Source organism: Ursus maritimus, unplaced genomic scaffold (assembly GCF_017311325.1).
Source record: "Ursus maritimus isolate PB19 unplaced genomic scaffold, ASM1731132v1 scaffold_8, whole genome shotgun sequence".
NCBI classification, from domain to species: domain Eukaryota; kingdom Metazoa; phylum Chordata; class Mammalia; order Carnivora; family Ursidae; genus Ursus; species Ursus maritimus.
In genome coordinates, this window is record NW_024426996.1 from 13,798,232 (window position 1) to 13,818,024 (window position 19,793).

Genomic DNA, 19,793 nt, shown 5'->3' on the forward strand with positions numbered 1-19,793 from the left:
GCCATAACCCATGCCTGGAGAGACAGGTAAGAATCCCAACAAGAAAGCAATTGGGGGAGGGGGAGGTTGGAAAGAAGGCAATTGGAAATAATCTGGTTTTTATCTTGGACAATGAAGAGGTACTGAAGGATTTTAAACTAGGATGACTTGATTCAATTTTCATATAATAAAATCACTCTCTTATGCAGCAGTATGGCAGGTAGTTTGGAGAGAAGGAAAAGGCAGAGACAGGTTAGAAAGAAGTTATAGCAGTTCAAAGTTAGCATGAACAACTGAACTAAAGACGGGACCACGAGGAACAGAGAAAAGGAGAAGCTTTCAACGATACTTAGAAGGCGATATCCCTAGGACTGGGTGGATAACGCAGGAGACAGAAAGAATGGAGACCGGCGGCCAGGAAGGAGGAGAATGTTTGGTGTGTATGAATAGGTAAAGGAGACCTAATGAAATCCATCACAGATGCTGAATTTGAAATGTCTGTGCAACATTAACAAGAGCTGGATAAAACGATCTAAAGCTGAAAAAAACTTTCTGCCAGTTTCAGGCTAGAAAAATCAATTTGGTGGTCATGAGGGTGTGTGCAGCTGAAATCTTGGGTGCAGATGAAGGGCTGCAGAAGGAGAAGAGATGGTTGAAGCAGAGCTTGGGGAAGAGGTGGGAAAGGCAGCCTCCAATGGGGATTATTTAAGCATGTGTGAAGAGGCAGGAGAAAAACCAGACAAACGAGGGCAGTGTTTCAGGGGATGGTGGGCAACAGCGTCAGAGGCCATAGAGAGGCCAAGCAGGCAAAGTCGGCCTCAAGCACCCTCCCGGACTCTGTCTGCCAGGCGTCCCCTAGAGGCAGCGCCGTGGAGCGGCAGGGGCTCCATGCATCAGCGGTGGGTTCGGAGACTACCTGGGAGGAGAGGATGCAGGCAAACGGTGCTTACCTACTTCCTTCTTGCCTACCTACTTCTTTCTCCAAGAGTTTTGCCTAGGAAGGGAACAAGAAAGAGGTAATGAGAGTAAAACAGGAATGAGGAAAGGTTTGTTTTGCCCCTTAAGCTAGGAAAGGCCTGAATGTAACTACAGACTCTAAGGAAAAGAGGCAAGTAATCAGGGAAAGGCTTAAGGTAACCAAAAAGCGCATGCGGGTGGAAGGGCCAAGAGAAGTATCAGCTCCTTATTGAGATCAAAGGGAAAGAGGTAAGTGGTGGATATAAATACGGACTGGGGGGGGGGGGTGTAGATGGAAAGAGCCGAGAGATCTCGTACGTGGCGGCCTCCTTCCTTAAAGGGTAGAAATCTCAGAGAAAGCCACATGGCCACCATGACCAAAACTGAGTTTTAATCATCCTCTCATTTGAATCATCTGTTCCACCCAACATTTGCATTTTTCAGGCACTGACATGAAGGCAAAGCCATGGAGAAAAGCAGAGCTCTTAACACTTCAAATAAAAGTGTTAAACAAATGATCATTACTCCACAGAAGCCATGTTTTGTGGTAGAAAGAGGACTGGAACCAGGAGCCAAGGGTCCCGGTTTCATGCCCCCAGCTCTGCCACTTACGAGCTTAAATCATAAAACTTCTTAGAGACTCCGTTCCATGGCATGTAATATGGTGATTCGTGCCAACGGCCCTAACTCACAAGGTTGCTGTGACAATTGAGAGAGAAACAGATTAAGCAAGTGCTTTGGAATTAAAAAGGGGTGGAGTGGGGGCTGCAGTAAAATATTTTCAAGCGCCTAAGTTTAAGGAAACATTTATACCAGGAATTGCCGAGCTATGGGAATGTGTCCCGCAGGTGTCGAATGCAAAGCCCCTGAGCTCTCAGGCAGAGCTGGGCAGTGGGGCCCCTCAGCAACACAGTTCTTGATAACACCGCCCCTAAGCAAATGCTGTCTTTCCCTAGGCTCTTCGCTGGTTTATTTTTAACACTTGTACATCAAATTTTTAGGGCTTTATTCAACCTAGCATCTTAACTGGGAATTCCTGGTCCCCTTGATCTGACCCCACCTACATTTCTAAAGCATACACCAATAAACGAGAATGTATTCAGTCTTTCTACTTTCCCAACCACAAATCCTCATTCTGATAACCCTCTAAATCCTACCTTTTTTCTTAAAGCCCGGTTCAAATTTTAACTCTAATTGCTCCTTCTACTACCCATTGCGCTCTCATTACATTCCAAGTGCTGTTCCAAGCATTTCATACGGGCTACCCTCAATCTAGTGGCCCCGCCGTACAGATAGCGAAACTAGTAACAACACGGCAAGGTCAAGTTTCCTGCCCAAGGTCTCACAGAATTGTAACCCCATGCTGCAGTGTCTGCCATCAAGCCAAAGCAATTTCTCCTCTTTATTAAGCACCGGTTCTTGGATAAGTTATTCACTAAGGAACTAAAAAACTTCACAAACTGCCCCCCTTCTCAGTATGTAACTCATCTCCCCATTGCTCCGCTCTCCCCTACCCAACCACTCTTGCAAGGCTCCTCCCTGTGTCCTCCCTCCACGTTGCTTCTCTCCCCTTTACTGCAGCCCAGAATGCACTTTTGCCACTACCCAAAACTGGGAGTGCTACAAAAGTCGACCCTCAAAGAATGTACAGCTTCCCCTTTTGAAATTCAGGCAGCATAATGTAGGGGTCAGAGTTAAAAGTGTGGATGCAAGCCAGACTACTTAGCTCTGGATTCCAGAGCCAGCACTTACCGCCTGGGTAAACCTGGACAAATGAGTCTCTCTGTACCCTCTGTGAGCCTCTCAGTAAAACTGCAATGACAGTGCCTACCACATGGGACAGTTGCAAGGATTAAATGAGTTAATGCACAGAAAGCATTCAGAACTGTTCCCACTATAAAGGAAACAGAAGAACAGTGTGAGCATTAAAAGACTGTAATTAGTAGTTCCACACTACCTTTTTCATACGGATGATACTTTATATATTTTTTACACTATATAATAAATGTACTGTGTCAGTGTCTTTCCCATTAGCTCCCTTTATATTGAGTGGGTGTTCAAATGCTTGTAGACTAAAAAGGCAGAAACCTAGAATGTAAAGATGTGAATCCGTCCAGACCAAACTATTCCTGACAGGAAAAGAATTTTTAACATTTTTAAAGAATGTCCTGATTATTTGATAATAGAAAAAAATAACTTTTTCATAAATTAACATGTTCTCAAATATGAAAAAACGTTAGAAGTAAACTCTACAGCATCAAATTCTGTAAAAAAAAATAAAAAATTTTGTAAGTTTGTAAAGAGTCTGTAAGAATAACGTCAGGCAATCTGAACAACATGGAATGCTTTAATTCAAGCAGCTCAACGCAAAGCTTTAAATTCTCGTCCAATATATATTTTCAGAGTTCTATTATTTGTACGTTGGAACAACAACAACAACAAAACCCTAAGATGATTTATCTAAGGGACAGAGCTAGAAATAGGACCTCTAATTACTTAAATACTGAGGCCCCTAGATTAAAACATTAAACCTCAAAACCCTTCAGCCAAAGCATTAAGGAGATTAGAGCGGGCTTGACAAATTACCAGAGGGTTAGGGGGAACAATGCAGACAGAAAGTAGGCCAAGTATACACAGGGAATGAAATGAAGTTCAAGAGAAAACTAATGGTGTGTGTGGACCCTGAACCTCGGGGTTGGGGGGAGACTGTCAATCTAGTGATTTCAACAATTAAAGAAAACAGCATCAGTATAAAAATAGCTCTTATAAAGTTCTTGGAAAATGTGAATATGCAACAAAGTTAACCTCGGAAAATAACGATTTTCAAATAGATCTTGGCAACTGGAGAGGAGAATACAAGGCCAAAAAATAAACTTGTTATGATAACAGGAACCAGGATTCTCTCTTAAAAGGAATTCTGCTTAAATAGCTCATTAGTATTGGTCACTTCCATCAAAACAACCCAAATCAAAACTACTAACTCGGTCATCAACAGACTCCCCTTGGAATATTTGGTTTTCTGTCCCTGAAGATTATCAGTTGGCTCAAAATAAATCACAATTAATCTAGACAAGAGCTAAAATGACTCCGGTGGCTACGTGAGAGCCTGGGAGAGCACTCGGCCTGGAAAGATTCTAAAGAGTTGAACGTCTACATTTTGGCAAAGGCACAACATGAGGGACCCAGGGGGGATCCCATAACTCTCCACAAACATCTCAAGTGTGAAAACAACGAGGAGGAACAGGAATTTCTTATCCTGGTACCAAATGTACTTCTGGCATTTTGAGAGGGAGTAGAACAGAAAACGAACAAAGAAAACAGCTCCAATTAATACCACCCAAAAAGATTTTCAAGGTTCAATTGTAGGCTTTCTTCTTCGGCAACTATATGTAATTCCGTTATTCATACTAACTCACTTCTAGCAATTTTAGAGCGTCTCAAAAATATCTTGCCTATATTATTTAGAATGTTTCCTTCAGAGTTTAAACTGTTTCTTCAAATTCAAAAAATTACCAGGATCAGCTCTAGTCCGTGAAACTGAAATCTGATTTTTTTTTTTTTAAAGATTTTATTTATTTATTCGACAGAGATAGAGACAGCCAGCGAGAGAGGGAACACAAGCAGGGGGAGTGGGAGAGGAAGAAGCAGGCTCATAGCTGAAGAGCCTGATGTGGGGCTCGATCCCATAACGCCGGGATCACGCCCTGAGCCGAAGGCAGACGCTTAACCGCTGTGCCACCCAGGCGGCCCTGACATCTGATTTTTCACCAGCATTCTTCACTTTGTAAAGATCAGCTCAAGGGGGGAAAAAAACCGAAAAAACCAAACACACACACAGGACTCAGGCAAAACCAAGTAGCCCACAGTCCCAGTCTAGGGCTCAGGCTGGCTGTAGCTTCTGCTCTAAAATTTCTGTCCGTCACTTGCTACTATGTTTTCATTCTATATTTAGATGTGTGGGGACTCTAAAATTTAGCCAGCTTCTAAGCAGATACAAGTTAATCACTAGTCAATATTTCTCACAGATCGGAAATATTCTTCTCCAGACACCCAGCATGATCAGGACCTGTGTACACAGATAACCTTTCTGCTTTGTTATCATTTTCTTAACACAAACATTTAAGTAGAGCAGGTCTGCCCAAGTTTAACGGAGTGCTAGCTCCTGGAACCTAATTTAATTTGCTGTAAAAGAGTTACTGTAATACAAACATCTTTAGAAACCTGAAGCAAGCTAGATGAGCTAGATACGGCTGTATCAGAATCTTACTGTCCCCACAAGCCTGACAATGTTGGGGACACACGCAAGGAAACAGGAGCTGTGGAGGAAGAAAAGCGCGTACGTAGTCTTCGGAGTCCTACTCCCTCCTTTCTTCCCTGAGGCTACTCTCATTTCCTACTCAGGACAGACAGTCCCATCAATTCAGCCCGATCCTTTAGCTTGAGGCCCACTTGGGAGAGACCAGGACCACTGGGGTTGGGTCTCAGCCCTTGTGGAGCCGTTTTTGTTTCCAGGCTCTAGAACAAACCTCATGAAAATCACAGATACAGATTCTAGAGCCCACCCGTATACCGGTGGAACCAATCTCCTAGGCTGGGGATGAGGAATTTTTATTTATCACAATTTGTCTCTTTAGCAGGCTTCCCCAGGTGATTCTGATGGGCTGCCAAGTTTCTGAATGAATGCAAAAAAATCCCCCTTGACCTACAGCACTGAGCTTTTAACTCAAGAGGACTTGTAACGGTCTCTGTCCATCACGTGGCATAAGCCAGTGGCACATGCTGCTCCCTCTTCCTGGAATACTGAAGCTGCCTAACCCCTAGCATATCTGCTGTGGTCTGAGTGTTCATGTGCCCCCCCAGATTCATGCTGAATTCCTAAATTCATGTTGAAACCCCAAAACTGATGACAGTAAGAGGTGCGGCCTCTGGGCAGAGCCTTCACCAATGGGATTAGTGCCTTATAAAAGAAGTTCCAGGGAGATCCCTGCCCCTTTCACCAAGTAAGGAGTGAGAAGACACCAACTAGGAACTAGGAAGAAGGTCCTCTTGAGAATATGATTGCGGCTAGTGCCTTGATCTTGGACTTCCAGCCCTCAAAAGTCTGAGAAATAAATTGTTGTTGTTTATAAGCCACCCAGTCTGTGGTATTTGGTTCACAGCAGCCCAAACAGACTAAGACAAGCCCTCACTTCTGTCACTTTTACTCGCTATTCAGGTCTTGCTTGAATTCTTCCCTGAGCTCCTTCATTCTAAGCCACAGCCCCCCTTTATCCCTCTCATATGTGGAGTCCTTCCGTTACAGCGCTTGCCGAAGTTCGTACAACTTGGTCGAAGTGGTTATCTGCATTATGTCAGTTCCTAACTAGATAGTCAAGGCCCAAGAGGGTCAGAACCATCTGTTTTGCCCATCCCCAGCACCAGGCCTGACACACAGTAGGTGCTCTAGGTGTTTTAGTTAGAAGTTGCAGAACTGATGGTGTATACAGGAGAGAGTGAACTTCTTCACTCTCCTGAGCCGTGTATCAGCAGGATACACAGCACCAACACACCAAAAGTGAACTGCCTGAAGGGTTAGGTCATTTCATAAGAGGTAAGTTGCTCTTTTCAGGGTTTAAGATAATAAGAGAACTAAATATGGAAGTATGGAAGACTATTTGCACATATGAATGCAAAGTGAATCACTATTGCACAATTTTCCACTGTGGGTTAATTCACACTGGTAGGCCGGCAGTTCGCTGAAAATGAAAGGTTCTGTTTAAGAACTGCCATGAGTCGGGGCGCCTGGGTGGCTCAGTCGTTAAGCGTCTGCCTTCGGCTCAGGGCGTGATCCTGGAGTTCTGGGATCGAGCCCCACGTCAGGCTCTTCCGCTGGGAGCCTGCTTCTTTCTCTCCCATTCTTCCTGCTTGTGTTCCCTCTCTCACTGGCTGTCTCTCTGTCAAATGAATAAATAAAATCTTAAAAAAAAAAATTAAAAAAAAAAAACTGCCATGAGTCAAGGTAGTCCAACAATGAATTCAGAGCTGCAGGTGACACCTGGGTTTTGGAAATTAGGTGGAAGCATTTAGGAATATTCCTCACTGATGCCATAAGAGGCCACAAGGAAGTCAGAGAGACCATCAGGACTCAAAATCAGATTCACCTGGAGGGGTACGGCAAGGGACCACATAAGGACATAGGGGCAGTGGCAAATTTAAATTCACAGTAAATTCTGCTAGATGCCAGTGAGTTATTTTAATAAATTAACTGTACCATTTACATGCACACTTTAAACTAAGTGAAAAAACAGAAACCTATCATTTCTACTACTTTATAAGCAGATTCTCAAGTTCCCAGTATGGTCTTCAGTTTCTGTTTCTGAAGGCCCAGCCCATCCTCATTTCTTCCCACCTGCTGCCCCTTGCCAAGGTTAAGCTGAGCCAGGAAGGGCTTGATTCAGGGACTTTCCAGGCGGTCTAGTTCCAAGGCTTTAAATATGTACTATATGTATACATGGCCCAAACTTATCATTTCTAGTCTTAACATCTTCTCTGAGCTGGTCTACTACTTACGACTGCCAACTGGTCGCATCTACCTGGACAGATAACGGCATCTCAAACTTAACATCTGGTCTACTCAGAGCTCTCTCGGTTTTCCCTCCAAACCTGTTCCACCCAGGTCAGGTCCACCCTAGGAGGCACATCCCGGCATCCAAACCTATCAAGTCAAACAATCCCTGGTGCCTCACTTTCCCTCACCTCAGTCGCACTCCCATCTCCAGTCAACCAAAGCCCTACCAGTTCTGTGCCAAAAACATGCGGAATTTGCCCAGTCTACCCCAACTCCACTCCTACTATCCTACTGCAAGCCACCATCATTTTCCAACCCCTACCGGGTCTCCCTACTTCCACCCCTGCCCCTCAAGCCATTTTCCACCCAGAAGCCAGAATGATTTTTTTCAAAAAAGAAAGATACATCACTGCCCTGCTCAAGATCTTCCAGCAGTCTCTCTCTGCACTTAACCAGCAGAAGTAGAAAGATCATAGAACTGAGAGTCTGAGCTCTGGCTCTGCCACTAACTATAAATCTTGGCAAAATTACGTGACTTCCTCCAACTAGGCTGTAGTTGCAAAATGAAAGGGCTGTACATTTAGCTTTAGAAGTCTAATATTCTAAATCCAGTATACAATTTAAAATGCCTATCTCAGCTTATTCCATTTCTGTGTCAATAAAACATCTATTTCATAAATCCTGTATCTAATCCCCCCACCCCTCCCCATCCTGGGTCCACGCTCAGGAACACAACACAGAGTTGCCACAGGTTTTCTCTCACTTTCATTTGATATCTTCAGGCAGAAAAGAGGGACAAGGGGCCCTGGGTGGCTCAGCTGGTTGAGCATCAGTCCCTTGATCTCAGCTCAGGTCTTAATCGCCGGGTCCTGAGTTCAAGCCCTGTGTTGGGCTCCACACTGGGCATGGAGCCTACTTACCAAAGGGGGGGGGGCGTGCCTGGGTGGCTCAGTTGGTTAAGCATCTGTCTGCCTTCGGCTCAGGTCATGATCTCAGGGTCCTGAGATGGAGTCCCGAATTGGACTCCCTGCTCAGCAGGGAGCCTGCTTCTCCCTCCCCTCCCCCATCATGGCTTGTGCTCTGCCTCTAATAAAATCTTTTTTTAAAAAGGCGGGGGGGGGTGGCTAGAGAGGAATCTCAACCTTCCACTTGGGCAGGTCCATCTGACGTGGCAAGGTACCCACATAAGATCTCCGAGTCCTGGCTGCACCCCTCAGATGGGTCGTTTCAAGCTGCTCGACATCTGCCAGCTGAAACAAAACTAAGACAGACACGCCCACAGAGAAACCATGTGCAGATTTTTGCAAGCCAGGCCTCTCTGTGGTCAGAATACTGACCTTTTGATCATTTTCTTTTTCCTGTAGGATTTTAGGAAAGACTAAGTTTTAACTATGGGAATGACTTATTCCAGAAAAGAATATCATTTTTTAGGAGAACCAACTAAAATATACAAACCACGTTTGCCTCCCACAAAATGCAAGGACAGTGTGGTGTGAGGAATTCACGCAGATGTGGCTTGAGAACGAAGGAGAGCCATGCGGATGAGATGACTTCTCCAGTTTGGTTCATTTTTTTAAAATACTGTGCCGTGGAAGCCATGGGGAAGGGGGTGGCGGCAAACCGCGAAACCCTCACACTCGGAAAGCCAGGAAAGAAAACCTCCTCTGACTTGCCTTAGGACAAATTAAGCAAATAAAGGAAAACCACTGAGCTACCGCCACGCCCCTTCTCTCCCAGCTACCAACAGCCAACTTCCTCTATCCCCACTCTCTATCCTTCTGCCCCAACGTCACAAACAGCCCAAGATACTGCTGATATTCTGGCTCCATAGCCAGAGTTCACCCGCTCTGGGATGAATTCCCTGCTTTTTCCAACCCCCATCTCCATGCTTTCCTTTGATTCATCAGAATACTAAAATTTGAGATTTTAATAACTCTGCTTCCCAGACTGACTCCCCCTCCACTCCAGATCTGAGCTCTGAACTCCCCCTTCGCACTGGTCGTGTGGCACCCTCCATCTGCCCAGGGGTTCCAAGGCAGTTGGCACCACAAAAATGAGAACCCCGAACAGAAACTAGACGGAGCCATCACATTAGAATGAACGCTCACTGCAAACACAGACAGAAGAGGAAAAGTTCACATCTACTCGAACTGTCGAAGGCAAAGGACCGCGTGCCAGGAAAACCCCATTCTCCAATCACCACATCTACGGAGGATTTTGCTCATTCCAAATATCCACTCGGAAAATATTCAAGGGCCATGTGGCATGGTCCTAGGTTTGAAATACACATTACATCTGAGCAGCTCTCCTCGAGGCCTTGGAGAAATCTCAACTTGGCTTATCTCTTTTTCACTGAGGAAGCAAAAAGTTAAGCCAGGGCTCTCTCCCCGGAAGGTCTACTGGAAATCTGACTGATTGAACGTAGTAACTAGGTTCCCGGCTTTGAGACTGTCATTTCAAACTTTCTCCAAGCACCAAGTACTAGAGTCTGAACTCAATTGTTCTCTAATTGTTTCCTGTGTGGAGGCTGATGTGTGCACTAGACCGTCACCGCGCCTGCAGCAGCGACCAATACTTGCTTGGCATCCCACCCCGCACTTAAGCATATGGTCGAGCATTTGGTAAACAAGGCAAATATTTGCTGATCTGTCTTAAATTTGTTTTAAAGCAATTTTAAGTTGCTTTTTTTCTTTAAGAAAATATGTTTAAATTCCCCCTTTATCTGTTTTTTAAACTGGGAAAACAGAACACACCTTACTTGATAAACAAAGCAAAGAAAATCCCACTAAGTTCTTCACTGCACGAATTATAAGGCAGGCTGACTGGCCATTATGAGGGGGTAATCTCACTTCATTCCACTCTGCCCCTAATTTGCTGCCTACCCCTCCTCCCAACACAGCACAAGATGTTTGGTAAATATCTCGTTCCGGTGAATCTTCAGGACTTGAGAGGTTAAAGGTAGAGTTCTGCCATCTTGGTCATTTCTACCATCTGCTTTCCTCCCCATTTCCCATTTTTCCTCGGCCTCCACCCAAGTCCCATTCTGTAGGCATCCAGACTCACTCCAGCTCACCAGGTGACTGTGGACAGAGCTATAACCTCTCCTAAACCAAAAGCTGACACCCCAGAGGTACAGATTTTCTTCCTTCAAGATAAGGGTTATCTTTCCAGCTAAGCATCCCCAAGTCTGTTTTGGTTTTTGGTTTTAAGCCTTAAGGAATTTTACCTTGCAGCACCATGTAAGACTGCTATCTGGGGCACACAGAAGCTTTTGAGCAATGGATATGCAAATTAGAGGTTTATACAATAGATGTGACTAAACCAAGGACATTACCTTAACAGATAAGCTTTCCGACAAATTCACTTCAAACATTTCACTTTGCACTACTAATCTGAATTTGGGAGTAACCATTGCTAATTTAGAATTTCAGTGATAAGATGTGTGCTCTGATTCTCTTCATTCAAACACAATGCTGCCATTTACCAAAGAAGCAGAAAAAGGCATTTTCTTTTTGTTTAGAAAGATAAAGTATTTTGGTTACTTGAAAAAGCCATTGCTGAATAACATTCTGTATTGTATTTGTGACTCACTCTCAAATGAGACATCAGGACAACCCCCCCACCCCCCCACCCGTCTTCTTTCTTAGGCGGTAAATGAAAATATATTAGAAGTTTAGTTTCAGATTTTCCTGTAACTTACAGAGAACAAATCTTAAGAAATACTTTGCCTTCAACATTTTAATTTCTTATTTTTACTTTTTTATGGTTTGGATCTCAGAAAAACTAACTGGGGCTGAAGAAGTATTACCCCCCCCCTTTTTTGCTCTACCATGTTAAAGTCAGTGTTCCCCTAAACAAGTAAAAACAAAAACAAAAAAACAATGACAGCTCAAAACTTTCCTGAAAGTTTCTCATGATAAATATACTGTGACTGGGTTGTGGGTTATACAGGTGCACACATTTTTCAAAACATGCCAAACTACTCATGATCTCTATTACTTTAGAGCATATAAATTAGGGCTCAGTAAAAATATTTTTTTAAAAAACCTTCCTGAAAATCCCATTTCAGTATCTGTCATCCATCATTCCTCTCAGACCTGAGTTCTCTGTGGGGCAACAAAATCCTAGAGTCACAAAGGAATCTCACAACCCGAAAGCCATTGGTACCCAGGTCCCCAGCTCTCCAGAAAACTTCCATCTCGAATTTTCCCTCACACTGGAGTTGGCCCAGATGCGAAATTCCACTCACCTCCGCTGACTGAGACGGCATCTTCAGCTTGGTGAGCTTGGCTTTGGCAGGCACTTGTAAGTCGGTTTTTTCAAAGGTCTGCTGCCGGTACTCCTCCGGCAGTGGCTTCAGCTCCGGAGACTCACTAGGAGCCTGATCTTGACCATCCATGGGCCGGACGTAAGCCGTGGGCTTCTGCTGCATTGCAACAGTTTTTGAAGGGAGGGGGGGTGGGGGGAAAGTCTGAGAAGGTGGCTGGGGAGGGGCCACCCCGAGGCTGGCAACTGCCACCAAACTGTCTTGAGCAGTCTCTTTATCGTGGACCTTTACCACGGGGTCTTTGGGAGATTTGGCCGGGCAACAGCCTTTACTGTTACTGCTGCCGCTGTGAACCTTGCTGCTTCCTTGTGTCCTGGGAAGAGCGTGCTGGTTGGAATGTACAGGTGACAGGGGGGGCACTGGGGAAGGCAAGGAGAGGAAGGGAGAGAGCTCCCTCTCTGGAGCGGAGTCTGTCACCAAAGCACAACGGTCTCCATCAGCTCTGCGGTCACCTTTTTTGTGATGACTAGAGCTGCACCCCTCCTGACCAAGGCGATCTTGGGTTGGGTGCTGGCCGTCTGGTGGGCCATAGCTTTTGACATGAGGATTTGACATTGGTTCCATTCTTGGCTGTGCCATCTTTGGATTGTGGCTAATGTTACCAACAGGAAGTGGTCCAGAGGCAGGAGTGTTAATAGGCTGGTGGTGAGCACTAGTGTGGAAGGAGTGGGATGGAATGCTGCTCCCCTTCTCAGGAAATAAAGGATATCTTGGCTTTCCCAACCTATTTTCAGAAGCATCCAAGCGATGAGGGTGGGACTTGCTACTAAGGAACTCCTTCACTTCTTCATAGTTTCCCAACATGTTCTGTATTCGACTGGATAGCTCATCACCTTTTTCTGTCTGGAAAAGGACAAGACAGCAGAGTTAGATACTTGGGGGGGGGGGGACCTAAGGAAAATCCATCATTTACTAAATGATGTTACATAGTACCATTTAAAGGGAAAAATAAAACCCATTTCAATTTAATGTGTAACATAAACTTTAACATGCAGTTTAAACTCAATTCCCCTGTTGAGAAGCCCATTACTTTTAAGACAGGAGACTAACATTACAAAAGACGACCACAAACTTCGGCAATTTGAACAACAAGGTTCAGAGAATTTTCATAGTTTGTTTTCAAAGACAATCTAAGGTAAGTTGTCTTATTTTCACATGTGTGGCCCCTGTTCATACTCATTTTCATCACAGAGTTAAATATGGTGATAAATCAGGCTTTCTAGCATTCAATAAATAAATACCTTGTAAGGCTCTCCAAAAAGGGGGATCTTTTCAGGATATGCCTCTTTCTCTTGGTGAGCTTCCTGGTTGCGCCTTTCCTTCTCTCTAATGCGAAGCAGGTTTCTGTCTTCATTGTACAAGCTGTTTCAGATGCCGCAAAAGAACAGAAATAATAAAATGCCTCAGTGTCCAAGTTTTGCTGTGCATATGTACACGTGTGAGGGAGGCCAGGAGAGGTCAACAGGAAGTGATGACAAGGGAGAGGTTTAAAGAAGGCCTATGTCCCTCAACCCACTCCTGGATTATGGCTGTGACCCTTCAGGCCTTGGGTCCTGGCTCCAGAAACCTAAGCATTCACTCTGGAATACTGCCTTCATGGCTCAGGAAGGACTCCAAACTGAACAGTCTTTTATAGGCAGTCGTGGAACAGAGACAAGATTAATGATATTTTTACTTTCAGCTTGCAAAATATGGGGTAGAGGTAGGAGCTTTTCATCTGAAGGAGTCAGCAGGATGTGAACTTTAAAAAGGCTGTTTTCCTGGATCAGTATTATACATTTTGGAAGATTAAAATCAAAAGACCTGTTTCATAATTAAAAGATTACCAAGCACCCAAAACAGCATTTACTTTATTCTCAGCCTATTCTGCTGGGAGTGTCTTGGCATGTTAAACCCGAAAAGATAATTTTTATTTCTCATTTCAAATGTCAAGGATGGGAAAATCCAATTTTAGACGTCAGCTTTACCTACCAAGAAGTCTGATGATCTGATTGCCCTACTTAAACCACATAAAAATACATCCTAAATCATAGCCCTGGCACAACAAGGGGTTCAAAAGGCACTCACTGACAAACAAATGGCAGAGAGGGAACCAGCAAGAGTGCAGTTCTAGCGAGCAGCCCCAAAAGTGGGCCTGCCTCCGGCGGGCAACACAAGCCACACCCTCCCGACCCCCACATGTGATATACACGAATAATGAAAACAAGAACTATAAACTGACTTTTGTCCTCATACACTTGCTTCTAGGGTAGCTACTGAATCTTTTCCCCCAACATTATGTAAATAAATAAGTAGGAAAACGTTAAATTGTCTTGCCAAGACCTTTAGAAACTCTAGCCCTGATCTCAGACACCCCTTTTCCTGGCCTCTCTGCTCTCATGACTTCTCTTATTTCCTCTGAAAAGAGCCTACTTACTGGCCTCCCTGCCTCCCCAACATCTTGTCCCTCCGAACTAGCCTTCTCATGGAAAGAAATCCAATCTAAAGCTGTGGTCCTCATGCCACTATCCACATTTTAAAATAACACGCATTTGATGGCTCTTTGCTGCTGCGGAATCTTCGCTTTGGCATTAAAATCCCCCAAAGAATCTGGTACAGATTTACTCTAGATATTACCCCACTGTTTCCCTGCACAGCCACATGCCTTCTACGTGATGGTCATGTCCATTCCCCAAACATACCCTGTTAAAAGCAGCCTTCTGCATTCTAATCCCCACCCCAGGACCTGAATGATAACCGATTCTTCCAGGACCAGCTTACCCATGAAACAGGAGTCTCCCGCAAAGCATCTCTATATTGCAGGCATACTAGACTATTCCTTGCTCCTCACTGGTACCTTGGACTTTCATGCTTTCATTCTAATCACACAAATTTCCTCTGCTTCTCTCTCAACCTCACACCACCATCCCCAATTTTTAGCTACCAGCAAATCTCTTCAGTGGTTCCAAGGACACCCACTCTAAAGGCTCCCTCAAATCCACCAAGCCTGGGCTGACAGAACAGACTGACTGCTTCTCTCTTCTCCTCCCCTTTCGTCTAGAATGTGAACTCCCATCAAAATAGAACCTCTCATTTATCTCTTTCTTGATGCTAATCCATGGTGCTTTGCACAGACACTAATCATTAAATATTTTTAAATTAAAAAACAGCCACAATGCTTACAGTATATTTTTTAAAACTTACTTGTAATTTTAAAAAATTAGCTCTGGAAGACATATGCAAAAACACTTTTTAAAAAAATAGCCATCTAAAAAGTGATTTTCCGCTGTTTCCATAGCCTTAAGGTGGTGGGGAGGCTAAGCTCCCTGGCTACGTTCACCTGGATGTGGAAAAGAACTCCCTGCTTAGACCACCGTAACAAAAACCTTCCCTAAACGATGGCTATCTCAATGGCCTACTTCATAAGAGAACTACAAAGTGAACAATTTATGTTAGTCAACATACTGAAAAAGTTGAGCAAAAACTAAACCAGAAACTGGCTATGGCGTCTTCTTTAACAGAGTGTGAATCTCACATGTTTTGGACAGTTACATTTATTTATGGTTGAAAAAAGCACAGTGGACTTTGATGACTACTCAGGAATTCCTTTCAGTTATTTTATAATTTTGGTAATTCCTCATTGGCTAAAAAAAAAAAAAAAAAATCATGTAACATCAACATACATCCATGGGAGCCAAAAAGAGGGCTGATCAGGAAATAACTTTTCTCCTTCAAACTTGCTTTGACAGCCACTTTGTTTGCAGAGGGGGTGGAGCAGGCAACTGTCCCGTGCGCAACCTGGAAGGCCAAGCTTCTCTTTTCCAAAGCTACTTGGTACACGGACCCCACACGGAGTGCACACAGTAGGAGAAGCTGCCCCCTAGGGCACCTGCTTTACTAGTCTCTCCCTCTCTGATTCTGCTGGGTACAACACCAGAATCCCTGCCCACTTCGGAACTGCTAGCTACCGGTGTCTCCGAAAAGGGAGCCCCAAATGGCAAAATTCTCAGGTCCAGATTGGAAAGTGAGGTTGTGCCAGCAGCACTTCAACCAGCAGGCTGTTTGGGGCCCTCACTGCATTTTCCTGTCAACTCCACACATATCTGAAAGAAAAGCTACCCTGGCTTAAAAGTACTGAAGTATTCGTAAATTGATCAGCACAGCCTTATCTCAGTATCAGTTCGGTAAGTTTTACCACATACCTCTAGGTTTTAGTTCTTAAATAATAAAAATTGCTATGGAAATAATAAGAACCCAATTTTACAACATTCCTAACAGTGGCTTATTGCTATGTGATTCAAAAATCAAGGTACCTCCCACAGGGAAGAAATCCTATTAAATTAGGGACTCTGCTTAATTAAAGGTTTTATTTCATTAGTATAAAAAAAGTTAAAACCCAGACCAAGATTTTACTGGCAGACATATGTAATACTATGCCAATTTTGAAACAAGCTTTGAATGTATTTCTTTCTATTTTTTTTTTAACCACTACCCTTCAACTAAAAAACCCAAAAATAGTGAGATGAGGAAAGACCTCACGAGTGGCACTGGTAGGATGAGTTAATGAGGTCTGGACTTAATGAGAGAAACTCACTCTGCCCCACAATGTCTCTTGGGTCTCACTCCCCAAGGCTCCTGGGCAGGGCAGAGGAAGGCAGAAGAGATAGGAAGTGACCAGTCCACAATTCCCAGGACTTCACAGCATAAGTTGTGAGCCCTCATTCTTCTGGATTGTCTACCTTCTCCTTGCCACTGACCAGGTTTTACCAGTCGTACTGGGGAGCTCTCTGGTTTATTTTGGCTTTTACTTCCTGTAAGTTTGCAATGGTTTAAAGAATGGTTTGTTAAGGTTCGTAAGCAAATTTTTTCACGAATATTTTCTTTTTCTTGGTTCCATTTTGACATCAGGGGAAACACAGATTTTAAAAATATCAATGCAATTAGTAGCATGAGTCCATAAATCACTGTTCAGCCTTACACATCATTTTTAATTCAAAGTGGAAGCAAAGAGCGGGTGGATGGAAGAATTTTAAATGAGGGGATTTTAGGTAGCAGTACATGTCCTACGTGATTCACAGACTGTTAATTACCTTTGAATAATTACAAGCTGACTATCACTTCGTTTAATTAAAGGTGGCGTTTTTCCTCTGGTGTGGAGGAGAAACATTCTTCCTCACGGGAAGAACGTTCCTCATGGAACATCAGCCTTCTACCATCAGACCTTCCCACTGTTCCACACAGAACAGAGTGAGCAACAAGTGCTCCTTCCTTGCTCTCCACAGAGCATTTTTGTATTAGATGAGAGGTTCCTGAATCAGTGAGCACTAGAATCACCTGGAGGACCTGTGAGAACGTGGAGCACAGAGACCTACCCCCCGCCCCCAGTTTCTGAGTCAGGAGATACGATGCGGGGCCTGAGATCTGCACGTGTAACAGGTTTCTAGATGGTTCTGAAGAGTACAAGAAAGCACACTCCTCTTGGGGGCTACGGATCAGTTTAATAAAGCTCACCAGAAACAGGAGCAAGGACGACAGCAACAGCAGGTTGCCGAGGACTGCCAGCACTTCGCGTCTCTTACCCGGTCAGCACTGACTTAGACACATCTCAGCAGTCTCCTACTTAACTTTCACAACACCTCTGTGAGAGGGAGCTTATGCACCCCATTTTCCAGATGGAAAAAAAAATAATAAAGCTCAGAGATTAATTTGCTGTTAAACGACAGACCTTAAAATTCAAATGAGGTCTGCTTGGCAAAAAAGCGTGTATTCTTAATCACAGTTCTGCTAGCAAGGTCTGCACAGCAAGGCTGTGTTAAACAGGGCAACAACAAAGGAGGTGTGCTGTACGCGCGCTCACTCACAATCACTCGCAATTCCTTGGTCTCAAAGAAGGTACGTGTCGATCCGTGAGGTTTTATCCCTGCCAGCAATCTCAGAGCCACAAAGTGTGTTCGGTTCAATGTATCCACACGGGCCTGTCTGTGCGTCCGGACCTGACAGAGAGCCCCTGGACAGAGGGATGGCCGGCAGCATGAAGTTACTCCTCCAGTTATAAAAACTGCACCACAATTCTGATTTTAGAGCCTTTCTTTTTTTCTGAGCCCTTTTTAATGGACAGACTTGAGGTCACTGGCCCCATAATAATCTCTGGACTCACAAGTCACCTCCAGTGCGGTAAGGGACTCTTCACATTAATTTCTTTCCAGGGCAGGCTGCAAATAAACTTGCACCGAAGCCGCCATCCCATGCCCGACATCGGGGCTCCCCTCCCAGTAACTTCTGGCCACTGACCTAGGCCATGTTCCTTGGGCCTCGATGCCAGTTGTCTCGTCAGCCCAGGAGTCCCCACCTGGGGAGAAAAGGACCACCAAGTCACAGGAGGATCTGAAGCAACTGACGGCATTCACAAATAAGGCCCCGGGGGGAGAGTGCAAAGTCTGACCACCCGGCAGATGGCCAGGAGTTCCACCACAAGTCTGCCTACATAAAAGAGGGAATTACTGTCATTCGCCACATCGCTGCTTCTGGGTCACACACTACGTCCACCATCTGCAGAGGTTCAGCGCTGATGCATCAAAATGATCTCTGCAAAGTCCAACAAACCACCTCCTCCTTCTACTTTTTATTTTTTTTTTAAGCGAGCTACAAAGACCAAAGGGGAAACCCCAGGCTTCAGTTTCCAGAGCCCTGCAGAACACAAGCGCACGAGCCATTACGAAGGGGGGCTGTGTCACACAGGTCTTCAGTGGCGGAATTCCGCCAGTCTAACCCACACAGGAGCCCGAGCGAAGCTGGGGGTGTAAAACACGCCAGGATGCTCTCGCTCTCGGAGAGGTGGTGAAGCTCCTGAGGAATTCGGAGCTGCCCATTCAGCCCTGAATGCGGTCATTTAGTCAAGCCCATGCTGGGGCCTGTCGGGGCACATTTACTGTGACTTTTCAAACGCTCCTCCTTGGGGTTATGGGTGGGTGTGGTAAAACACTGCGGTACAATGAGGAAATCACAGCTCTCTATGGTTTAATGAGAGCGCTCCTCTTTGTCACTTTCCCTTGCACTAAAAAAGGAGAGGAATGAACGTGGAAGGAGGAAAAGGCAGTAACAGGAAGGCCCACGTTGAGCGTGAGCTGTGGGGCAGCAGGCCGGCTAGGCCATCGTCTGGCTGGGAGCACCTTCTTCCAGGCTGGAGCCCACGGGCCCTGCTGCTAATCTAGGTTAGTCATGCAGGATCTCGGGATGCCACTGGGTGCTTCCATGGCAACCCTGGGCCCACGGGGCAGGCTGTGCACAGCTGACTACCCATTCATCACCCTTGACTGGCCACTTCACACAGACCTGCCTCTGATAGATGTGACCCACTCTCTCTAGAACTCGCGTTTAAAAGTTTAATTCTCCCTTGGGGAACAGGGTGTAATTTCTCCAGTGTCTTCATCTCCGGAGGCATGGAAGAGACATTCGGCGGAAAGGAAAAATCCTCAAATCTACAATTGTACATTAACTTTGGAAAAGAAGGCGTCTTTTTACTGTTTTAGGAGCAGCTCTCTGCCATTCTGACTTGAATGTATGAAGATGAAACTGAAAACTCTCAAGTCTATTCACGAAAGTTGGGCAACCCTGGCTTAGAGAGTGGTGATAGAGCATGTCACAAAGTGAGAGGCACAAGGACGGCGGGTTTGGGTTCTTACTCTTGTGCAAGTGACTTTTTTATTTTGAAAACCACCCCTGTTGACTTTTACAGTCCATCTTCTGGCCCTTTTTTCCCAGGTTTCTCTAGTCCGACAATCTAACATTCAGGGACCATTTTTCACACATTACAGAAAAATGTCAATATACTTCAAAGCACAAAGTTTGCTTTGTCATTAAAACTGTATTACTCATCAATACAATTTAAACATTAGAAATCAAAGTGGCTCCATGTTAGAAAAAAGAAGTGTTGCCTCAAAGAATGGAAAATCTTCTCCCTCTTTCACTTGTGCATATAAAAGAATTTTCAACAGGCTTTCTTGT

The 19,793-nt window shown here is 44.7% G+C and overlaps 1 protein-coding gene across 4 annotated transcripts in view; it reads right to left on the minus strand.

The window, feature by feature from the left end:
* The window catches only part of AFF1 (AF4/FMR2 family member 1), a 203,937-nt gene that overhangs the window by 83,936 nt on the left and 100,208 nt on the right, over positions 1-19,793 (minus strand). For 3 of the 4 annotated variants that reach the window (XR_005833429.1, XR_005833427.1, XM_040625065.1), the window contains 2 exons: positions 13,052-13,172; positions 11,733-12,653 (listed from right to left, as the gene is read on the minus strand). The exons of the other annotated variant lie outside the window; for it this stretch is intronic. Coding sequence is in view for 1 of the 3 variants with exons in the window: in XM_040625065.1 (XP_040480999.1) it covers positions 11,733-12,653; positions 13,052-13,172 (1,042 nt within the window). In the remaining 2 variants the exon portion in view is untranslated. The remainder of the gene's footprint in view (positions 1-11,732; positions 12,654-13,051; positions 13,173-19,793) is intronic. 4 annotated transcript variants of the gene reach the window in all.